Source organism: Scyliorhinus canicula, chromosome 20, assembly GCF_902713615.1.
Source record: "Scyliorhinus canicula chromosome 20, sScyCan1.1, whole genome shotgun sequence".
Lineage (NCBI taxonomy): Eukaryota > Metazoa > Chordata > Chondrichthyes > Carcharhiniformes > Scyliorhinidae > Scyliorhinus > Scyliorhinus canicula.
In genome coordinates, this window is record NC_052165.1 from 80,747,204 (window position 1) to 80,770,575 (window position 23,372).

Consider the following 23,372-nt stretch of genomic DNA (forward strand, 5'->3'; position numbering starts at 1 on the left):
TTAGAGTCAAAAGTGATACTAAAGTTAGAAACAGCCTGGTTTAGCCACGGGCAGCTTCCAGTGAGCGAGATAGAGTCTGCAGCTAGGCAAAACAGTTTGTGGTGCTTTTGCCTCCCAATATTTATTTGGAGAAAATGTTTGCTCATCCAGTGCTAGTTATTAGACAAGCATTCTGACCATTTAGAGATGGTAGATGGATCGAGAGACATGGCAGTGAGACAGAGTTGGGTGTTCTTTAGTCTGCATGCGAAATCCAACATATTTTCAGATTATGTTGCTGAGGGCCAGCATGTAGATGAGAAATAGGATAGGGTCAAGGATTAATCCTTGTGAGACAGCAGAGGTAACAGTGCAGAAGGAGGAAGAGAAGCCATTACAGGAGATTCTTTCCTGACGATTGGATAGGTACGAATGGAACCAGGAGAGTGCGATTACACCCAGCAGAACAATGGTGGAGGGGTGATGGTGGAAAATGGTCTGATTAACGGTGCCAAAGGCTACAGATAGGTCGAAGTGATGTTGTTCGATAAAGTGAATGGACAAAACAGCCAAAGAGATTTGAGGGTCCAGGTCTTTCGATCATTAAAATCACATGGATAGGCATTCAAGATATTACAAAAGCTAATGGGCATGCTGGCCTTTAGTTTCAGCTATAGAAAGCTTAGATTATAGCTGGAATATAGAGAGTAGGTCGGGCAGTATACATGGAGAAAGATATATTGGCCTTGGAATGAGGGCATGCTGGCTTACTCGAATGATACCTGCATTCTAAGGGTAAAGATATGAGGAGAGATTAACAAATAAGTGTTGTGTTCCCTGGAATTTAACAGATTGAGGACGATTTGAAACTATTTCCATGAGTTAGGGTTTTAGGGCAGTGGGACATGGACGTCAAATTAGACGAGAGAGAAACACTTCGGAAAGATACATGTTTTTGGTTGGGGTGAGGAGAGGACGGTTGAAGTCTTCGAGCACGTCTCACCAAGTGAGAAGGGAGGGAAGAGGCAGAGATTGCTGAATGTCACGATGATTGAGACCATCCAGTGAAATTCATGAGCTCCTTGCACTTGTTGGAGATGCCTGGAGTTCAGAAAGTATATGGGGTTACGTTTCCATTCCAGGATCACTCTGGAATAATGAGCAGATTTCAGAGCATCAGAGCGCAATCAGAGGAATGCAACACTCTCCCTTTGAACTTCACTCCAACCATATCCAGAAGAAAATACTTCTAAAACAAACTTCTATCATCCATTTAATTACCAACAATCACTAATCAGATTCATTAATTTTCAATACGCAAAAGCTTTTCTTTTGAAATATGAAATATATTTCTACTGAAATATGAACAGGACGAGACACTCGATAAACATATAAATTAAGTAAAGCAACTTAATTGATATTGGTGACATCTCATTCAAAAAAAAACCGTACAAGATTACACAGAACTGGGAGAAAGCTCTGCAGGGCAATAATATGCAGTGCGGCCAGCAGCTCATTTTTCACCAGTACCCTGCCAAGGCCTCAGCACTATTCTCCCATTCTCCATTGATTTGGGTACTTCTTCCAGTCTCCCTGCTCAATCCTTAAAAAAATCTCGTACAAGGACAAGGCAGCAGGTGCAAGAGAAAGCCACCATTTGCAATTCCCCTCCAAATCATGCAACATCCTGTTTTAAACCGAGCAGAAGTGGGCAGGTCATGATCATTCTCAAATCCACTTTCCCTCCTTATCCCCTTGATTCCTTTACTGATTTAAAATATGTCTATCTCAGCCTTGAACATATTTAACGACCGAGCCTCTGAAGCCGCCCTCTGCGGTAAAGAATTTCATAGATTCACTACCCTCTGATAAGAAATTCCTCTTCATCTCTGCCTTAAATGGGCCACCCCTTACTCTGAGATTATGATCGCTGGTCCCAGACTCTCGCGCAAGGGGAAACAACTTCTCAGCATCTACCCTGTCAATCCACCTGAGAATTCTATTTGTCTCAATAAGGTCGCCTCTCATTCTTCAAAACTCCAGCGAGTACAGGCCCAACCTACACTCATAAGAAAATCTCTCCATACCAGGGATCAACCTAGTGAACCTGCTCTGCACTGCCTCCAATGCCTGTATGTATTTTCCTTAGGGGACCAAAACTGTTAAGATATTTCAGGAGGGGCGGCACGGTGGCACAGTGGTTAGCATTGTTGCCTACGGCGCTGAGGACCCGGGTTCGAATCCCGGCCCTGGGTCACTGTCTGTGAGGAGTTTGCACATTCTCCCCGTGTCTGCGTGGGTTTCACCCCCACAACCCAAAGATGGGCAGGTTAGGTGGATTGGCCACGCTAAATTGCCCCTTAATTGGAAAAAATGAATTGGATATTCTAAATTAAAAAAAAAAGATATTTCAGGAGTGATCTGACTAGTACCTTGTATAGTTTTAGCAAGACTTCCCTATATTTATACTCCATTCTCTTTGAAACAGTAGGCCAATTCCATTTGCCGATTACCTGCTGAACTTGCATATTTTTGAACCCCCCAAACCTCTCTGTGCTGCAGCTTTCTGCAGTCTTTTTCCACTTAAATAATATCCAGCGTCTTTACTCTTTCTAACATAGTGCATAACTTCTCATTTCCCAACATTATATTCCATTTGTCAAGTTTTTGCCCACTCACTTAACTTTTCCATAGTCCTCTGTAGACTGTGTCCACATCACTACTTGCCTTCCTACCTATTTACGTATTGTGTGGGACATGTCCTGGACAGTAGGGCTGTGGTCATCACCTCACTGGGAAAAAAACAAAATGAGTAGCTAGAATGTCAAGGCCAGTGCCGACACTAGCAGTCACAGCCTAATGAGCACTGAGCTATAAACTAATATAATCGTGCATAGCACCTTCCAGCCCTGCCATCGCTCTGCAGCAAACTTTGTCTTTGACATCATGGCCCGTGACTGGCACAGCGTCCTGAGTTCACTAATAACTAGAGTGAAGTACTGATGGGTCCTTGTAAAGATGTGAGTAATCATACAACATGTTATTATTCCCATTGCGCATTAGTTTAATTTATTTTTTAAAATTTAGATTACCCAATTATTTTTTCCAATTAAGGGACAGGTTTAGTGTGGCTACTCTGCACATTTTTGTGTTGTGGGGGCGAAACCCACGCAGACATGGGGAGAACGTGCAAACTCCACATGGACAGTGACCCAGAGCCGGGATCGAACCTGGGACCTCAGCGCCGTGAGTCAGCTGTGCTAACCACGAGGCCACCCCCATTGCGCATTAGTACAAACACACTAAATATGCCTGCAAACACTAATGCATGGTTGCACATGATGCAACCCGCCAAATATTAATTTACTTTCCTCTTCTCTGTAAGAAAATGCATTGATCTCAAAGTACACGTGGGGATGGACACATGATTAGGAGATGCAAATACCTTTAGAGCTGGTGTCAAAATGCAGAAACCCAGTGACGTTTCTTGATTCTTCTTCAAGACTTCCCTCTGCATCAACTAATGGATAAAGACAGCACCAATGTGAACAAGAAAGAACACTTTTTCTCAGTCACACAACAACATTCATGAACTGCATTGCATAGCTCATGAAGACTTATTGAACTGCAGGGTGGCGGGAGGGATAACTCAGAAGAGGACACTTCAGTGGATTACTGTATCTGAAAACATAAGCCTTCTATCTTCTACCTACTAAAATAATCAGCTCTTTTTATGAAGCGATGAAAGTTTGATTCCTTGATCAAGCGTATTTGTCTATTCTTAGGATGTGGGCAATAATGCAAGACTACCTTCTTGCCCATCTTTAGTTGTCTTGAGGAAGTTGTCTGGGGACAATTTAATTCAATAGCTTCTCTTGGGAGAACTAGTATAGATTTTGGCTTTGGCAATGCTGTACAGCAAACAACATATCAAAGGCAGTGAAAAGCAAAAACTTTCCAGTTGTAGCAAAATGCTGCAGATCTAGAAACCGGAAATAAAAATTGAAAATGCTAGAAGTATTCGGCAGGTCACAGAAATATATTATGGTACAGGAGGCAATTCAGCCCATCAACGCCACGTTGGTTCTGTACAGCAAGTCCTATTCTCCTGCTGTACCCGCGCAGCACGTTTAACTCCCTCAGTTGCCCGTCCAATGTCCTTTTGAAATCATGAATTGTTTCCACTTCTGGCAGCATCTCGAAGAGGAACAGAGACAATAATTCAGGTCTGCCTGCAACCTTTCACCAAAGGCCCTGATGAAAGGTCACAACCCAAAACATTAACTCTTCACAGATGCTGCCAGATCTGCTGAGTATTTTCAACTTTTTATCTTTTGATAATAATAATCACTTATTGTCACAAGTAGGCTTCAATGAAGGTACTGTGAAAAGCCCCTGGTCGCCATATTCCGGCGCCTGTTCAGGGAGGCTGATACGGATTTGTTGCAATGATTGTTAATTGAAGTTGAGAGTTGAAGTTGACTTAAATTAATAAATTCACAGGAAGTGGACACTGTTGGAAAGGTTGGCATTTATTGCCCACATCCTAAGATGCTAATATTAAATAAGCTCTGATCAAGGAATCATATCTATCTTTTGATAAACCAGAGGTGAAATAGCTACTTCATAATTCACAAACTTAGTTGATTTTCTTCAGTTTCAATGATTTCTCCATTTATTACACACACTAGATCTTTTTTTTTTAAATCATAATTTTTATTGGAATTTTTTACAGAAAATATAAAACATAACTACAAACAATGAAATGCAACAAAATAACCCATAATAACTGTACCACCCCCAGACCGTATCGACGCATGTATCCCATCCCCCACCCCCAATGAACAAAAGAACTTAAAAATAAATTTAAATTAAATAAACAAACATAGTCATCGTCCGCCCCTCCGCCCCCACCCCCACCTTTTCCCTCCCCCACCCCCACCTTTTCCCTCCCCCACCCCCACCTTTTCCCTCCCCCACCCCCACCTTTTCCCTCCCCCTCCCCCACCTTTTCCCTCCCCCTCCCCCACCCCCACCTTTCCCTCCCCCTCCCCCACCTTTTCCCTCCCCCTTCTCCCTCCCCCTCCCCCACCTTTTCCCTCCCCCTTCCCCACCTTTTCCCTCCCCCTTCACCCCCTCCCCCCCGGGTTGCTGCTGCTACTGTCCCCGTACCCTATCGTTGAGCCAGAAAGTCGAGAAAAGGTTGCCACCGCCTAAAGAACCCTTGTACCGACCCTCTCAGGGCGAATTTGACCTTCTCTAGCTTAATGAAACCCGCCATATCATTGATCCAGGTCTCCACGCTTGGGGGCCTCGTATCCTTCCATTGTAGCAAGATCCTTCGCCGGGCTACTAGGGACGCAAAGGCCAGCACACCGGCCTCTTTCGCCTCCTGCACTCCCGGCTCCACCCCAACCCCAAATATAACGAGTCCCCATCCTGGCTTGACCCTGGATCCCACCACCCTCGACACCGTCCTCGCCACCCCCTTCCAGAACTCCTCCAGCGCCAGGCATGCCCAGAACATATGGGCATGGTTCGCTGGACTCCCCGAGCACCTGACACACCTGTCTTCACTCCCAAAGAACCTACTCATCCTCGTCCCAGTCATGTGGGCCCGGTGCAGCACCTGGAATTGGATGAGGCTAAGCCGCGCACACGAGGAGGAAGAATTAACCCTCTCCAGGGCATCAGCCCATGTCCCGTCTTCGATCTTTTCCCCCAGTTCCCCCTCCCACTTAGCTTTCAGCTCCTCTACTGACGCCTCCTCCGCCTCCTGCATAACCTTGTAGATATCAGATATCTTCCCCTCTCCGACCCAGACCCCCGAAAGCACCCTGTCGCTCACCCCCCTCGCGGGAAGCGAAGGGAATCCCTCCACCTGCCGCCTAGCAAATGCCTTTACCTGCAGATACCTGAACATGTTCCCCGGGGGAGCCCAAATTTCTCCTCCAACTCCCCCAGGCTCGCAAACCTCCCATCAATAAACAGGTCCCTCAGCTGTCTGATGCCCGCTCTGTACCAACCCTGAAATCCCCCATCAATGTTCCCCGGGACAAACCTATGGTTCCCCCTTAATGGAGCCTCCATCGAGCCCCCCACTTCTCCCCTATGTCGCCTCCACTGCCCCCAAATCTTGAGGGTAGCCGCCACCACCGGACTCGTGGTATACCTCGTAGGAGGGAGCGGCCACGGCGCCGTTACCAGGGCCCCCAGGCTTGTATCTCCACAGGACGCCCTCTCCATCCGTTTCCATGCTGCCCCTTCCCCCTCCATTACCCACTTGCGCACCATCGACACATTGGCCGCCCAATAATACCCCGAGAGATTGGGTAACGCCAGCCCCCCCCCCCCCATCTCTACCCCGCTCCAAGAAGACCCTCTTCACCCTCGGGGTCCCATGCGCCCAAACAAAGCTCATGATGCTGCTAGTAACCCTTCTAAAAAAGGCCCTAGGGATAAAGATGGGCAAACACTGAAAAAGGAACAAGAACCTCGGGAGAACTGTCATTTTGACGGACTGCACTCTACCCGCCAACGATAGCGGCACCATGTCCCACCGTTTAAATTCCTCCTCCATCTGTTCCACCAGCCTGGTAAAATTAAGCTTATGGAGAGTCCCCCAACTCCTGGCCACCTGCACCCCCAGGTATCTGAAACTCTTCACTGCCCTCTTAAACGGGAGCCTCCCAATTCCCTCCTCCTGATCACCCGGGTGTACTACAAATACCTCACTCTTGCCTATATTTAACTTATAGCCCGAGAAGCCCCCAAATTCCGCTAACAGCTCCATCACCCCCGGCATTCCCCCTTCTGGATCCGCCCACATACAACAGCAGGTCGTCCGCATACAGCGATACACGATGTTCCTCCCCACCCCGCACCAGACCCCTCCATCTCCCTGACTCCCTCAACGCCATAGCCAAAGGTTCAATCGCCAGTGCAAAGAGCAAGGGGGACAGGGGGCACCCCTGCCTGGTCCCACGGTAGAGCCTAAAGTACTCCGATCTCCTTTCATTGGTAACTACACTTGCCATCGGAGCTGCGTAGAGCAGCCTCACTCATTTGATGAATCCCTCCCCGAATCCGAACCGCTCCAGCACCTCCCACAGGTACCCCCACTCAACTCTATCAAACGCTTTCTCCGCATCCAGCGCCACCACTATCTCCGCCTCCTCCTCCACTGCCGGCATCATAATAACATTTAGCAGTCTCCGCACATTCATGTTGAGCTGCCGTCCCTTGACAAATCCTGTCTGATCCTCGTGTATCACCCCTGGCACCATAGCCTGTTCATGAAGCTCTCCATCCCCCCTCTCCCCATCGGAGGTTCTGACCGATACAGTTCCTCGTAGAAGTCCCTAAAGACCCCATTTACTTCTGTCCCCTTCTGCACTACATTCCCACCCCTATCCGTCACTCCACCAATTTCCCTAGCCGCATCTCGCCTGCGGAGCTGATGCGCCAACATCCTGCTCGCCTTCTCCCCATACTCATATACCGTGCCCTGCGACCTCCTCCACTGTGTCTCCGCCTTTCTGGTGGTCAACAAGTCAAATTTGGCCTGCAAACGACGCTGTTCCCCCAGCAACCCCTCCTCCGGTGCCTCCGCGTATCTCCTGTCCACATCCAGGAGCTCCCCCACCAGTCTCTCCCTCTCCCTCCTTTCCCTATGGGCCCGGATGGAGATCAGCTCCCCTGGATTACTGCTTTCAGAGCCTCCCAGACCATCCCCACCCGGACCTCCCCCGTATCGTTGGTATCAAGATACCCCTCAATACTTCCCCGGACCCTCCTACACACCTCCTCATCAGCCAGCAGCCCCACATCCAGGCGCCAGAGCGGGCGCTGGTCCCGCACCTCCCCCATCTCCAGATCAACCCAGTGCGGAGCATGGTCTGAAATCGCTATGGCCGAATACTCTGCATCCTGCACCTTCGGGATCAATCCCCTGCTCAGGATGAAAAAATCTATTCGGGAATAGACCCTATGGACATGGGAGAAAAAGGAATACTCCCGCGCTCTCGGCCTCCCAAACCTCCAGGGATCCACCCCTCCCATCTGGTCCATAAACCCCCTCAGCACTCTGGCCGCCGCCGGTCTCCTACCCGTCCTTGAACTGGGCCGGTCCAGTGGGGGATCCAGCACTGTGTTAAAGTCTCCCCCCATGATCAGGCCCCCTGCCTCCAGGTCCGAAATGCGGCCCAACAAGCGCCTCATGAAGCCGGCATCATCCCAATTCGGGGCATATACATTAACCAGCACCACCTTCTCTCCCTGCAGCCTCACCATAATATATCTGCCCTCCTTGTCCGACACCACCTCAGCTGCCTCGAACGCCACCCTCTTCCCCACCAGGATCGCCATCCCCCGGTTCTTCGCGTCCAATCCGGAGTGAAAAACCTGTCCCACCCACCCCTTCCTCAGACGAACCTGGTCCGCCACCTTCAAGTGGGTCTCCTGGAGCATAGCCACGTCCGCCTTCAGCCCCTTCAGATGAGAAAATACCCTAGTTCTCTTAACCGGCCCATTCAGCCCCCTCACGTTCCAGGTAATCAGCCGAATCAGAGGGCAACCTGCCCCTCTCCCCCGCCGGCTAGCCATAGCTTATCAACTGCTCGCCCCAGGCCAGCTCGCCCCGCCTGACCCGTTCCCCATGGCGATAACGCCTCTCCTCTACCCCCCCGGCCCACGCCAGCTCCTTCCTGGCCATTCCAGCAGCAACCCGGTATCCCCCCCCACCCCCCCAGGCTAGGACCCCTCCTAGCCGCGACGCACCCTCCATGGTACTTCCGTGAGTCAGCTGACTTCTGCTGACCCGGCAGCTCCTGCCAAAACCCATCTCCTCCCGGCATGGGGTCATCCCCCTCTTGCCACACCTCCTTGGCACCGCTTCAGCGCGGGACAGAAAACCAGTAGAGGCCACGCCCCCACCTCCAGCTCCGCCCCCCCCTGCCCCGCAGCGCGGACAACCAGAGGAAAGCCCGCGCTTTCACACTGCCACACCCCACTCTTCTGACGCAGCTCCTCAAAATCCAGTTTCACCCCAACCCCCAGCCCCGTACAGAAGAGAACATATAAAGCACATACCCCCAACGTTCCCCACATACCCCACACCCATACCCAACAGACAAACCCACCCGGAAACAGCGCAAAAAGAAAAGCAGCATAAAAAAAACACGTGTCAAAATTGAAGAACAGCAACAGCGAAAACAGCAACGGCCATAGTGTGTCCCCAGATCCTAGTTCGAGTCCAGCTTCTCCGCCTGTACAAAGGCCCACGCCTCCTCCGGGGACTCGAAGGAGCCGGTCCTTATATGTCACCCACAGACGCGCAGGCTGCAGCATTCCAAATCTGACCTGCAACTGCAAAGCCGATTTTCTGACCGCTCCACTCCTAGTCCAGGCCATCCACCGGTGGAGAATCTGAGAAGGAGTGTTCCCACACGGGGAAAAGTCCAAACAGCACCACTACGAGCTCTTAAAAGAGCCCCAAAGTCCGAAAATAGTGGGAGCCACTGAACGTGCGGCTTAGCTCCGCATCACCGCTACCAGAAGTCCGTCTCCGCTTCTTCAATGGCCTTGGTGAGATCTTTTCACAGTTCTTCCCTCTGCTGCTAGAATTCAGCTTTCATAAAGGCCCTCAGGTCAGCTTGAGATCTATAAACTGGCCCTTCCCCCACTTGCATGCTTGCAGAGGCTTTTGTTTGCTGCTGTTCAGACAAATCTTGTACTGTTTCTGAGGGTCTGATAATCAAGAAACATCCTATTCCTGGGGGAAAATACTCCTTGAACATTCACCCACGCCTTTTCATCGAAATTCCAACTCGTGCTGCCCAAAAAAGAGCTCTTTTCTGCAACCTTAGGCAGGAGCTGCCTCTGTGTGATCACTCACTTCATGATGCACACCGGAAGTCCACACACACTAGATCTTGGCGGAAGGAACATCCAACGGTTCCTGGCCGCCTCCCTCATCCAAGTAAATCTTGACAGAAGTGTCCTCAAGTTCTGTGACAAGGCATCCCACAGCACAGTGTTAAATCTGTGCTCACCATACATCTTCTCCCTCTCCTTGACACACAGCAACAGGGCCATTTCACAGAGATCAAAAGCTGGGTCTGTGTGTGATTTGTACATTCTCCAGTCCAGTACACTGGAGCCAAGTGGCATGCTGCAGTCAAGTAAAACATTAAAAAAAAGTCCATTGTTTCTTTGAACCAAACATAGGCAGTGAACTAGAGAGTCAGTGTCAGATGCCAAATGACATAATAGATTCATAATAAATTCAGTGTTTTATGTTCTCAGTAATCTGTTTTAACACACATTTCTTCTGCCTGAGGCACTTTGATGAGCTCCACTAGAAACAGTCAGCATGTTTCAACAAAAGGTGCAAATTGCTAGTCTTCGGTTAACTTTTATCCTGGGCATTTGTTCCTCTCCAATGACCCCAAAATAAAGTTTCAAGCTACGTCATTATCATCGCCTTGCTGCATCCAATACCATCATTCCCAATGGAATATTCTTCCACGGACATTGGACACAGTCTAATACCATCTCCAGCTGGCTTTTCTTCAATGAATAATGAAAGCTATATATCCAGGGAGGCATGTCAATCACTTTTTTAAAATAATATTTTATTAAGGTATTTGAAAATTTGTATAACAGTAATAAAAACAATGACATCAACATGGTAAAATAAACATTTCCCCTCCAGCCCAATCTTCACACACAACGATACAACAACAATCCCCGCACCCCCTTGGAATACTGCATCTGCTGACATTTTTAATTTTCCCCGAGAAAGTCGACGGAATGGCTGCCACCTCTAGGAGAACACTAACATTGACCCTCTTAAGGCAAACTTTATTTTCTCAAGACTGAGAAACCCAGCCATGTCACTAACCCAGGTGTCTACACTGGGGGGCTTCAAGTCCCTCCACATTAATAAGATCCGTCTCCGGGCTACCAGGGAGGCAAAAGCCAGGACGGAGGCCCCTTTCATCCCCTGAACTGACGGACCTTCTGACACTCGCTACCTCCAGACTCAGCACCACCCGTGTTTTTAGTACCGTGGACGTTGCCTTAGCAAAGCCCTGCCAAAACCCTCTAAGCTTCGGGCATGCCCAAAACATGTGGATATGATTTGCTGGGCTTCCCGCGCACCTCGCACACCTGTCCTCAACCCCGAAAAACTTGCTCATCCTAGCCGCTGTCATATGTGCCCGGTGGACTACCTTAAATTGTATCAGACTAAGTCTGGCTCACGATGAGGAGGTTTTAACCCTGCTCAGGGCATCCGCCCATAGACCCGCCTCCATCTCTCCTCCAAGCTCGTCCTCCCACTTGCCCTAAAGCTCCTCCACCGGAGTTTCCTCGGCCTCCGAAAGCTCCTGGTAAATATCCGATACCTTCCCCTCTCCCACCCAGGTACTGGAAACGACTCTATCCTGTATCCCCCCCGTGGTGACAGCAGCGGAAAGGTCGGCACCTGTTTTTTTTAGGAAGTCTCGCACCTGCAAATACCTAAACCCGTTCCCTGCTGGCAATTCAAATTTGTCCTCCAAGGCTTTCAAGCTGGGAAAGCTCCCAGCTATAAATAGATCCCCCACCCTTCTAATTCCTGCCCTCTGCCAACTCCAGAACCCGCCATCTAGCCTACCCGGTTCAAACCTGTGGTTATTATAAATTGGGGTCCAAATCGATGCTCCCTCCACTATCTTAATCTCCTACACTGCCCCCAGATCCTGAGCCGCCATGACCAGCGGACTTGTGGAGTATCGGGCCGGCAAGAATGGCAGAGGTGCCGTTACCAATGCTCCCAGACTGGTGCCTTTACATGACGCCGCCTCCATTCGCTCCCATACCGACACCTCCCTCACTACCCATTTCCTAATCATGGCTATATCAGCCGCACAGTAGTAATTGCAGAGGTTCAGCAGCACCAACCCATCCTCCCCGACTGCGCTCCAGCAACACTTGCTTCACTCACGGAATTTTACTTGCCCACACAAAGCCCGATCATATTCACCCACTTGACAAAGGCCTTATGGTTGAAGATGGGGAGGCACTGAAAGACAAACAGAAATCTGGGGAGGACCGTCATTTTCACGGTCTGTACCCTCCCCGCCAGTGATAGGGGGAACATGTCCCATCTCTTAAAGTCCCCTTCCATTTGTTCCACCAACTGGAATAGGTTTAACGTGCAGTGCCTCCCATTCCCGGGCCACCTGGATTCTCAGATATGGAAAGCTCTTCCCTATCATTCTAAGCAGCAGCTCCTCCAGTCTCTTCTCGGCCCTCTTGCCTGGATCGCAAACATCTCGCTTTTCCTCATGTTCAATTTATACCCTGAAAAATTGCCAAATTCCCCCAAGATTCGCATTACTTCCCCCATCCCCTCCAATGTGTCCAAAATGTACAAGAGCAGGTCATCTGCATAGAGCGAGACCTGGTGCCCACCGCCCCCCCCAAACCAGCCCTTTTCAGTTCCTAGAGGCTCTTAATGCCATGGCAAATGGCTCTATGGCCAGAGCAAACAGTAACGGGAAGAGGGGGCACCCTTGCCTCGTCCCTCGGTGTAGTTCAAAATACCCCAACCTCAGCCGGTTCTTACGCACACTCACTACTGGTGCCTGATAGAGCAACCACACCCAGTCAATAAAGCCCTCACCAAACCCAAATCTTTGCAGTGCCTCCCACAGGTAATTCCACTCCACCCGATCAAAAGCCTTCTCCACATCCATCTCTACCAGCACCTCCGCCTCCTCTCCTTCTGAGGGCATCATAATAACATTTAGAATCATTCGAACATTGTCTTTGAGTTGCCTGCCCTTAACAAATCCTGTCTGGTCTTCCCCTATCACCCCTGGGACACAGTCCTTTATCCTTGTGGCCAGTATCTTAGCCAGCAGTTTGGCATCCACATTCAGTAGAGAAATCGGCCTGTATGACCCGCATTGCTCCGGATCCTTCTCCCGTTTCAAGATCAATGAAATTGAGGCCTGTGACATTGTTGGGGGGAGAACCCTTGTCTCTTGCTTTGTTAAATGTCCTCACCAGCAGTGGGCTCAATATCTCTGAAAACTTCTTATAGAATTCCACCAGGTAGCCATTGGGCCCTGGGGCCTTGCCCGACTGCATGCCCTCCAGCCTCTTGATTATTTCCTCAAACTCAATTGGGGCTCCCAGTCCCTCCACCAGGTCCTCCTACACCCTCGGGGACCTCAACTGATCCAGAAATTGCCTCATCCCCTCCACCCCAGCCGGGGGCTCTGCCTCATATAATTGACTATAAAAGTCCTTCACCCCCGATTGGTCCAGGACAGTATTCTTTACTTTACCTAACTCCCTGGCCGCCTCTCTTTTCCTGAGCTGGTGCTCCAACATTCTGCTTGTCTTTTCCCCGTACTCATAGATCGCCCCGCCCCCCCCTTGCCTTCCTCAACTGTTCCACCGTTTTCCCTCCAGTCAACAGCACAAACTCCACCTGTAACCTCCGCCGCTCCCTCACTAGCCCCGCGTCCGGGGTCTCTGAGTATCTCCTGTCCACCTGAAGTACCTCCTCTGGTAATCTATCCCTCTCAGCCCGTTCCACATGTTCTCTGTGGGCCCGTATCGAGATTAATTCCCCTCAGACTACTGCCTTCAAAGCTTCCCAGACCATCACTGCAGGGACCTCCCCATTTCATTTGTTTCCAGGTAGTTCTGGATGGACTTGTTAACCCGCCCACAGACCGCCTCGTCCGGCAGCAACCCCACATCCAGTCTCCACAGCGGGCGTTGCCCTCTCGCCGCACTAACCCGTAGATCCACCAGTGCGGCATGAACCGACACTGTGATTGCTGAGTACTCAGTATCCACCACCTTGGGTATTAGCGTCCTGCTCAGAACAAAACTGTCGATGCGAGAGTATACCTTGTGGACATGTGAAAAAAAGGAAAACTCCTTCGTCCTCAGCCGTGCAAACCTCCATGGGTCTACTCCCTCCATCTGTTCCATAATACCCTTCAATTCCTTTTCCGCAGCCGGCCTCCTTGAGACTGGCCCATTCAGCCCTCCCATTTTGGGCCAGCCTCGAGCTTGCACCCTCCGCTTCCTCGAATCCCCACTCGGGCTGTCGCCATTCCCGGCCCCCCCGTTTGTCCCCTAGTAACAGTTCCTCCCCTGTCAGCAAAGCAGCTCCCCCCGCCCTGGCAACAACACTAAAAACCCAATCCCCCAAGTCAAGCTCCAGTTTAACACCTGTCCTCCCCCCACTGCACTTCCGATGCTGACCCATGCTGACTCGATAGCTCTCGCCCCTGGCACCAAGCGGTCTGTCTCCAATTGTACTCTTTTCCCCCCCACACGAATAAACATTTTAAAAGCACCACATTCCCCAGTAAATAAACAACAGAAAAATAAACAGGGAAGAAACAATCACGTTAGAAAAATAGTCACCCAAAAAGCAGAACTAAATTCAAAGCCCACCCCCCCCCCCCTCTAACTAGGTCCCTGCAAGATAGACCAACCGTTAAACATCCCCACAGCCCATTATTTCACCTAGGTCAATCCCTTAAATCCTTTCTTCACCCAACAACCCCATCAGATAGGAATTAGATTAGAAATGGAACTATGATCAATTCTTTTTCCTCCATATGGACAACCCACTCCTTCTATCAGGACCAATCCATCCAGAATTAACTATCTCAGCATCCCTCGTCTATAAAGCGCAGGTCCACATGAATTTTGAGCTTCTACAGAGCTATTGATTTCTAGTTGATTAGATGAATTAAATTATTGGAATTCAAAACCCCATAAACAAAAGGGCAACATTTCCACATAAAGCATGGTAATGCACAGTGTCGAGCTCGAGGGCACTTGCTCGGAAAGAATGTAGTGAAATTACATTAAAACTAGCCGAGTGTCACTTCAAATTGTCATGATTTACTGAAACCAAACAGCTTTTGGTGATGCCCAAACAAGAAACATCAAAATTTCGATCAATATGGAGAGACTGAGAGCAGAGGAGCTTAAAGGGAAGTGTAATAGAATTGTTCAAAATTATTAAGGGTTTGAATAGACTAAATGAGGAGAAAATGTTGTCACTGGCATGAGGGTTGGTAACCCAAGAGACACAGATAAAACAATAATAATAGAATCTTAGGGGTTATAATAATCTAGAATGCACTGGTTAAAAGGGAGTTTGGAATTGATTCAATAGTTACTTTTGAAAAGAAATTGGATAAATATTGAAGGACAAAATAGCAGGGTTCTGGATAATAGCAGGGGTGTTGGAATAATTGCATATTGCTTTCACAAACTAGCACAGACAATGGGCCCAACAAATACCTTCTCTGCTGTATGATTCTGACCTGGGTGCAAATTCAGAAACACTTACCAGAGTAAGATCGCAGTGGCACATCATCAAGCAACAGATGGAGGAGGCGCTGTGTGTGAGAACGCTGCCGATTCAGAGATGTCACACGCAGTTCAATCCCGGCAGTCTTCATTAGCCATGACATTTGGTTCAACGCTGAGATTTCATGGCCTGCAGAGAGGAATTCTTCCAGCTTTGAATTAAGTTACAATTTATTTTGACAGACAAAGATATGGTGAAAGGAGGGAAATAGTTGGAACTGATCGTGAAGGTTTGATCACAATCAGGAGAGAATGAAAATGGGGGTGGGGGAGAAAGATAGAAGGCGAGAAATAGAAACAAACAGAGAAGAAACGCTTACGTCTATTAAAGTGAAAGTCAAGCTAAGAGGGAAAACAGGGACAAACTTCAAATCATCCTCTACCTTTAACTGCAAAGGGGAGATGCTGGAGCTGAGAGAAAAGAAAATCCTGGCTTGTTCTCAAGTACCGCATAGTTGGCCCAGAGGTATCAGAGTATGCACAAAGCTGACAAATCACCTGGGGAGGAGAGAGAAAGAGAGAGACACTATTTGGCATCAAGGAGAAATAATTCCACCTTATTTTGATTGGAATGAATGCATGCAATAGATCTGCCTTCAAGCACCCCAAAGTGCTTTTAGGAAATTAAGAACAATTCCAAAGTCACTTGGGCAACATTTTTCCACTTTCCTGAACATTACTAATGCAATGGGTTATGGCCATAGAGGCTAGTTGCCCTCTGGTGTCACTTTCATATGGTCTGTCTTCATGCATATGCCAAGCAGAGAAAGATAATAGTGCAGGACATTGGATTGGATTGGATTTGTTTATTGTCACGTGTACCGAGGTACAGTGAAAAGTATTTTTCTGAAAGCAGCTCAACAGATCATTCAGTACATGGGAAGAAAAGGGAATTAAACAGAATTCAAGAAAATACATGAGAATACATAATAGGGCAACACAATATATACAATGTAACTACATAAGCATTGGCATCGGATGAAGCATACATGGGTGTAGTGCTAATGTCAGTCCATAAGAGGGTCATTTAGGAGTCTGGTGACAGTGGGGAAGAAGCTGTTTTTGAGTCTGTTCGTGCGTGTTCTCAGACTTCTGAATCTCCTGCCCGATGGAAGAAGTTGGAAAAGTAAGTAAGCCGGGTGGGAGGAATCCTTGATTATGTTGCCTGCTTTCCCCCGGCAACGGGAGGTGTAGATGGAATCAATGGATGGGAGGCAGGTTCGTGTGATGGACTGGGCGGTATTCACGAGTCTCTGAAGTTCCTTGCGGTCCTGGGCCGAGCAGTTGCCATACCAGGCTGTGATGTAGCCCGATAGGATGCTCTCTATAGTGCATCTGTAAAAGTTGGTAAGGGTTAATGTGGACATGCCGAATTTCCTTAGTTTCCTGAGGAAGTATAGGCGCTGTTGTGCTTTCTTGGTGATAGCGTCGACGTGAGTGGACCAGGATAGATTTTTGGTGATGTGCACCCTAGGAATTTGAAACTGCTCACCATATCTACCTCGGCTCCGTTGATGCTGACAGGGGTGTGTACAGTACTTTGCTTCCTGAAGTCGATGACCAGCTCTTTAGTTTTGCTGGCATTGAGGGAGAGATTGTTGTCATTACACCACTCCGCTAGGTTCTCTATCTCCCTCCTGTATTCGGACTCGTCGTTATTCGAGATCCGGCCCACTATGGTCGTATCGTCAGCAAACTGGTAGATGGAGTTGGAACCAAGTTTTGCCATGCAGTCGTGAGTGTAGGGGGCTAAGTACGCAGCCTTGCGGGGCACCGGTATTGACGACTATTGTGGAGGAGGTGTTGGTGTTCATTCTTACTGACTGTGGTCTGTTGGTCAGAAAGTCAAGGATCTAGTTGCAGAGTGGAGAGCCAAGTCCTAGGTTTTGGAGCTTTGATATGAGCTTGGCTGGGATTATGGTGTTGAAGGCGGAGCTGTAGTCAATAAATAGGAGTCTGATGTAGGAGTCCTTGTTTTCGAGATGCTCTAGGGATGAGTGTAGGGCCAGGGAAATGGCATCTGATGTGGTCCGGTTGCGACGGAATGCGAATTGAAGTGGGTCAAGGCGTTCCGGGAGTATGGAGGTGATGCGCTTCATGATCAGCCTCTCAAAGCACTTCATTACAACTGATGTCAGGGCCACCGGGCGGTAGTCATTGAGGCACGTTGCCTGGTTCTTCTTTGGTACCGGTATGATGGTGGTCTTCTTGAAGCAGGTGGGGACCTCGGAGTGGAGTAGGGATAGGTTAAAGATGTCTGTGAATACCTCTGCCAGCTGGTATGCGCAGGCTCTGAGTGCACGACCAGGGATCCCGTCCGGGCCCATCGCCTTCCGTGGGTTCACTTTCAGGAAGGCCGATCTGACTTCGGAAACTGTGATGGTGGGTATGGGTGAATTATGGGTTGCTGGGGCACTCGACAGCGGATTGTTGGTTACCTGCTCAAACCAAGCATAGAATGCATTAAGTTCACCGGGGAGGGGTGCGCTGCTGCCAGAGATACTGCTCAGCTTCGCTTTGTAGCCCGTTATGTTGTTTAGTCCTTGCCACAACCGCCGAGAGTCTGTCTGTGACTCTAGCTTAGTTTGATATTCTCTCTTGGCATCTCGGATAGCTTTGCGGAGGTCGTACCTGGATTTCTTGTATAGGACAGGGTCGTCTGCCTTGAACGCCTCAGATCTGTCCTTCAGTAGGGAGTTAATCCTGCGGTTGAGCCATGGTTTCCGGTTGGGGAACATACGTACTGCTTTCTTTAAAGCTGAATCGGAGACTGCCCCACCTGGATGACCAGAAATGTGTGTGTTCAACAGCAGGAGTCACAAGTTTATAATTGGATCCGTTTTCTTTGTCCCTGGCAACTCAGCACAATTGAAATGAAAAGGTGGGTGGAGGGGGGGGGAGTTGTTGTTGTTGTTGGCCACACTGGATATTGGGTGTTTGTATACCTTTGTAGTAAAATGGAGCACCTTCACAAACTAGGCCACGAGAGCACGCTTCTCCGTCAAAAGTTCAGACAAAAGGTTCAACAATAATTACCTTTGGCCATGACTGGAACATCGTGCCCAATTCTGGACACACTTTAGGAAGGATGTGAAGGATTTGGAAAATCTTTATTATTGTACAAGTAGACTTACATTAACACTGCATTGACCTTACTGTGAAAAGCCCCCAGTCGCCACATTCGGACGCATGTTCGGGTACACCGACAGAGAATTCAGAATGTCCAATTCACCCAACAAGCACAGGGCTTGTGGGAGGAAACCAGAGCACCCGGAGGAAACCCATGCAGACACAGGGAAAACGTGCAGACTTCGCACAGTGACCCAAGTAGGAATCGAATCAGAGACCCTGGTGCTGTGAAGCAATGGTGCTAACCACTGTGCTACCATGCCACCCCATGGATCTGATGGGTTGACCGGCCTTCTTCTGATTACTCTTAACAAAAATCATCCTCATTTCTGACAAAGTAAGAGATAGAGAAAAAGAGAAATATGATAAATTAACAACAATCAAGTGATAAGAGCAAGAATACCTTGCAAAAATCACAGGTGCCAAACCTGAGCAGTGGATCACAATCCCAAAATTAGCCTGCTCTTGTAACATAACATTTTTTAAAAACGTCTTCACTGTGGATTCTTGGACTTCACCCAAAATGTGCTCAGCTATCATGATAAAAAGGATTATTCTTTGCTGCTTGCCTTTGCCTGGGTCCTATCATTCATGAGCAAAGCAGCCACACTGCAGCATTGATGTAATAGACTTCACTTCTTCAGAGTTTCTCCCTTCCGGGTTTCCTGAAAGAACTGACTCTCATTGTTGTGTTAAGGGTGCGATAAGCACCCATTCCCTCTCCAATACTTCAGCCATACAAACCCAGAGTGTCAGAGGTTGTTTCAAATATGAAGAGTGTCACAGCTGATCACAATCTTGTCTACTGTTACAAATAAAGTTTATAAGATAGTCCTGTTTTTGGGATGGTCTCTTTAGTTTAGGGTAAAATAGAGAATTGAAGGTCATATGACCTGCTGACTCCTGCCCAACAATTGTTGTTGACGGTTAAAGGGGGCCCCAGGATGTTTCACTGGGAAGGAGGTGTGGATAAGAAGCACTTGTGGATAATGGCGAGAGTACGTGTGACTGTGGGTAAGCCTTGACAAGTCTCATAGGGATTCGGAATGTCAGCCATCATAAATGGTTATAATTTAAACAGTTTATTTAATCCCAAGATAGAATAGGATTCGGAGGTTTGAGTGGGGGGCGGGCGTCTAGAAGGTAGCTAATTAATAATAATAAATAATCTTTATTGTCACAAGTAGGCTTACATTAACACTGCAATGAAGTTACTGTGAAAAGCCCCTAGTTGCCGCATTCTGGCGCCTGTTCAGATACAGAGAGGGAGAATTCAGAATTCTCAGCTGGTACAGGAATTGAACCTGCGCTGCTGGCCTTGTTCTGCATCACAAACCAGCTGTCTACCCCACTGAGCTAAAATATTTCAATCTAGATACAAAACCTATGCCATTCGCCTTGCGATGGGGTTGTGCTTTGCGAAGGAAAAGTTAATAGAAAACTATTTGATGTCGGATTGGAAGAGCGAAGAGAGAGGGACCCTGGGTTCAATTCTGTCCTTGGGTGACTGTGTGGAGTTTGCACTTTCTCCCCGTGGCGGTGCTGATTTCCTCCCGGTGCTACGGTCTCCTCAACAGTCCAAACATGTGCAGGTTAGGCGGGGATAGGGCAGGGGAGTGGGCCAAGGTAGCGTGCTCTTTCAGAGGGTTGGTGCAGACTCGTTTGGCCCAATCACTTCCTTCTGCATTGTATGGATCTAAATGGAGGCAGCCAGTCTTGAACCCAAAGCAGAAACACTGCTGTCTTTGTTACTCATCGTGCAAAGTCAAGAACATGTTGAAACCCTCTCCACTCCCTGGATGAGTGCAGTTCCCAAAACACTCAAGAAGCTCAATACCATCCAGGACAATGCAATCCGCTTCATTTACACCCCATCCACAAACATTCACTCTCTCCACCAGCAAAGCACAGCGATAGCAGTATGTACCATCTACAAGATGCACTGCAGCAACTCACCAAGGCTCCATCCATTGGCAAAACCTTCCGAACCCCCACCCTCTACTACCTTGATGGACACGGGCAGCAGGTATACGGAAACATCTGCACCTGTAATTTCCCCTCGAAGCCACTCACCACTTGACTCAGAAATATATCGCCATTCCTTTTCTGCTGTTGGGTCAAAACCCCTTCCTAAGGGCACTGTTGGTGTACCGACACCACATGGACCGCAGCAATTCAAGAAGGCAGCTCCCCACCACCCTTTCAAGGGTAATTATGGATGAGCAATAAATGCTGATCTTATCACGAATGTGATAGAATATATATTGCAATGTCTCACTGAAACAAATGCAAGTAATCTACCCACTCAGTATTTGCCTCAAATGAGTGAGGGGAAAAGAAAGGTCACTCCTACCTGATAGCAAAGTTCAGCTAAATGTGGAGACTCCTTGACAGCGAGAGGTCCATTCCTTCCTTCAGTGCCCTTCTCAAGAATATTTAAAATGGAGTGAAGGCAGGTCCGCGGACAACCAAGAACTCCTTAATTATATAAAAGAAAATCCACATTAATACAAACTTAAACAGTTTCCAATATTCCACAAACTTACTGTTGAGTCGGAACACTGTGGGAAGGGTGCAATAGAATTTACAGTGCAGGAGGCCATTCGGCGCATCTGCACCGGCCCTTGGAAAGAGCACGATACTGAAGCCCACACCTCTACCCTATCCCCGTAACCCCACCTAAACTTTCTGGACACTAAGGGGCAATTTAGCATGGCCAATCCACCTAACCTGCATATCTTTGGACTGTGGGAGGAAACCAGAGCACCCGGAGGAAACCCACGGGGAGAACGTGCAGACTCTGCACAGACAGTGACCCAAACCGGGAATCGAACCTGGGACCATGGAGCTGTGAACAACTGTGCTAACCACTATGCTACCGTGCCTCCCTAGGTAAGCTGACTGCAGGTGGGAGAAGCAGCAGTTGGACGCAACGGAAGGAATGGAATATCATGCTCGTGAGGGATGCTGCATCATTACCACCTCGTATTACTAAATTAATATCTGTATTCATAACTAGATTCAAAGCTTTGTGACGGAGAGGCTGAAGACAGTTCACGGTTGTTAATGTGGGTCTTTCCAAATGTTTTAGCAGATGTATGGGCCGAACGAGACAAAACTCACTTTCTAACATCTCCTTTGAAATAGAGAAACGGAACATTTTTGCCAAAACACAGGAGGAATGAGGGTGAAGCTGACGTTACCTGGGTCTTGCAGATTGGTGGCATTCACTGGCTTTCGCAGCTCATAGCCCAGCAAGTAGAATGCCAGGTTGGGTGCCTTCAAATCCAAGGAGTTTATCAGCAAGCTCAGGATGTGAATTTTGGTGTTGTGTCTGACCAGGGTACTTTTCTTCTCTGGTACAATGCCTGCAATGAGAAAACACTTGTCGACGCAAGAAAAAGAAAATGTTTTTTTAAAAAAACTAATAACAGGAGTTAAGAGTCAGGGGGCAATAGCAGCAGGAATCAGGGCACTGGGGAGGCAGAATCTGGTGTGAGAGTGATAGAAGCTGAGCAGTGGAAGCAGAGATTAGAGTCAAGAGACAGCAAAATGAAGTAGTAAGCAATAGGAGACAAGGAACATGCAGGAGATAAGGTAGTGGGAGTCAGGAAAGAGAGAGCAACAATAGCTGGAACATATTGTAACACATTCTGCATAGGTTGTGCTGACTGATGATAACCGCATGTTTGTATGGAACCGTAGTCAAGACAACCCCACACTTCAGACAAAATAAATATTTTATATAAAAAGGACATGGAAGCAGAGTAAAGCACACCTAATTTAAAGCCCCTGTTTAGGACAGACACCCATTTGTACAAATGTCTAGTGATATTTAAATGCCATCTATTTACAATTTGGAGCTATAGCTGTGTTGTCAGATTGATCTTCCCAAAGATACTCGGCTACGCAGGTCTGCCAATTCCAATATAAATAGCTACCTGGCTGGAAGTGAATTTTCTGGTGTCTTCCTATATTGTTTTCAATCTCATCACTCTCCCATAACAGTACATACCAGAATCAGCCTGAATCATTTCTTCAGCTCCTTCACTGTCCAGGCAGTCCACAAAACCAGACATCAATGTTTCACTGGCAGTCTGCACAAAAGACAAGAATGAATCCGTTTCAGAAGGGATACGCTCACACAATGCACATACAAGATAAGCAGAGAGATATGAGATTCCATTTTTATCCTTATTTTGCGGATTCTTTCGCAGACACAGCATGAAATATGGGAGAAGCGCAAAACACTGCGGATGCTGGAAACGTGAAATAAAAAATGTTGGAAATACTCAGCAGGTCTGGTAGCATGAGTGGAGAGAACCGGAGTTAATGTTTCAGAGCTATGACATTTCACCAGTTGTGATCAGTCCAGCATTTCCTGTTTTTAATCTTGTGTATGTGTTACAGAGTGTTATTATTATTCATCTTCTTATTTAAATCCACTTCTGATAATGGTGGTTCTAATATTTGCCCTTCCACAGATTCCAGCGTGGTTTTGGCTGTGGTTTTTGGGTAGTAGTTTAAGGCTAATGCTCGTGACTGTTGGCCGATGTTAGAGACAGGGAAGATGGGCAGCCCTTGATGGGAGCACATCAGCGGTTGGCCATTGCTGTTGCTGGTCGTGAAGCAAAGATTAGGAGAACATTCTTTCTTCTACCTGCTGGGAGAGAGGCAGCAACCATCAATGGTCCTCCTGGTAAATTACATTTTCCAACTTGAAAACCCGCAATCTGTTATCAAGAAGGCGACTGACTGGCAGCTTAAGTAAACTATTGTCACATTATGACAGCTTTGTGGCTCTTTGTCACTGGAAACTGGACAGCAAACAGATCGTGGAATCAATGATCTCATTAGCCTGGATT

At 48.1% G+C, this 23,372-nt stretch overlaps 1 protein-coding gene across 1 annotated transcript in view; it reads right to left on the reverse strand.

The window, feature by feature from the left end:
* nup205 (nucleoporin 205) overlaps positions 1-23,372 on the reverse strand; it is a 133,744-nt gene that overhangs the window by 52,852 nt on the left and 57,520 nt on the right. The window contains exons 20-25 of the mRNA XM_038781018.1: positions 22,523-22,604; positions 21,711-21,875; positions 20,861-20,985; positions 15,762-15,876; positions 15,359-15,508; positions 3,425-3,499 (exon numbers count right to left, since the gene is read on the reverse strand). Coding sequence (XP_038636946.1) covers positions 3,425-3,499; positions 15,359-15,508; positions 15,762-15,876; positions 20,861-20,985; positions 21,711-21,875; positions 22,523-22,604 — 712 coding nt within the window. The remainder of the gene's footprint in view (positions 1-3,424; positions 3,500-15,358; positions 15,509-15,761; positions 15,877-20,860; positions 20,986-21,710; positions 21,876-22,522; positions 22,605-23,372) is intronic.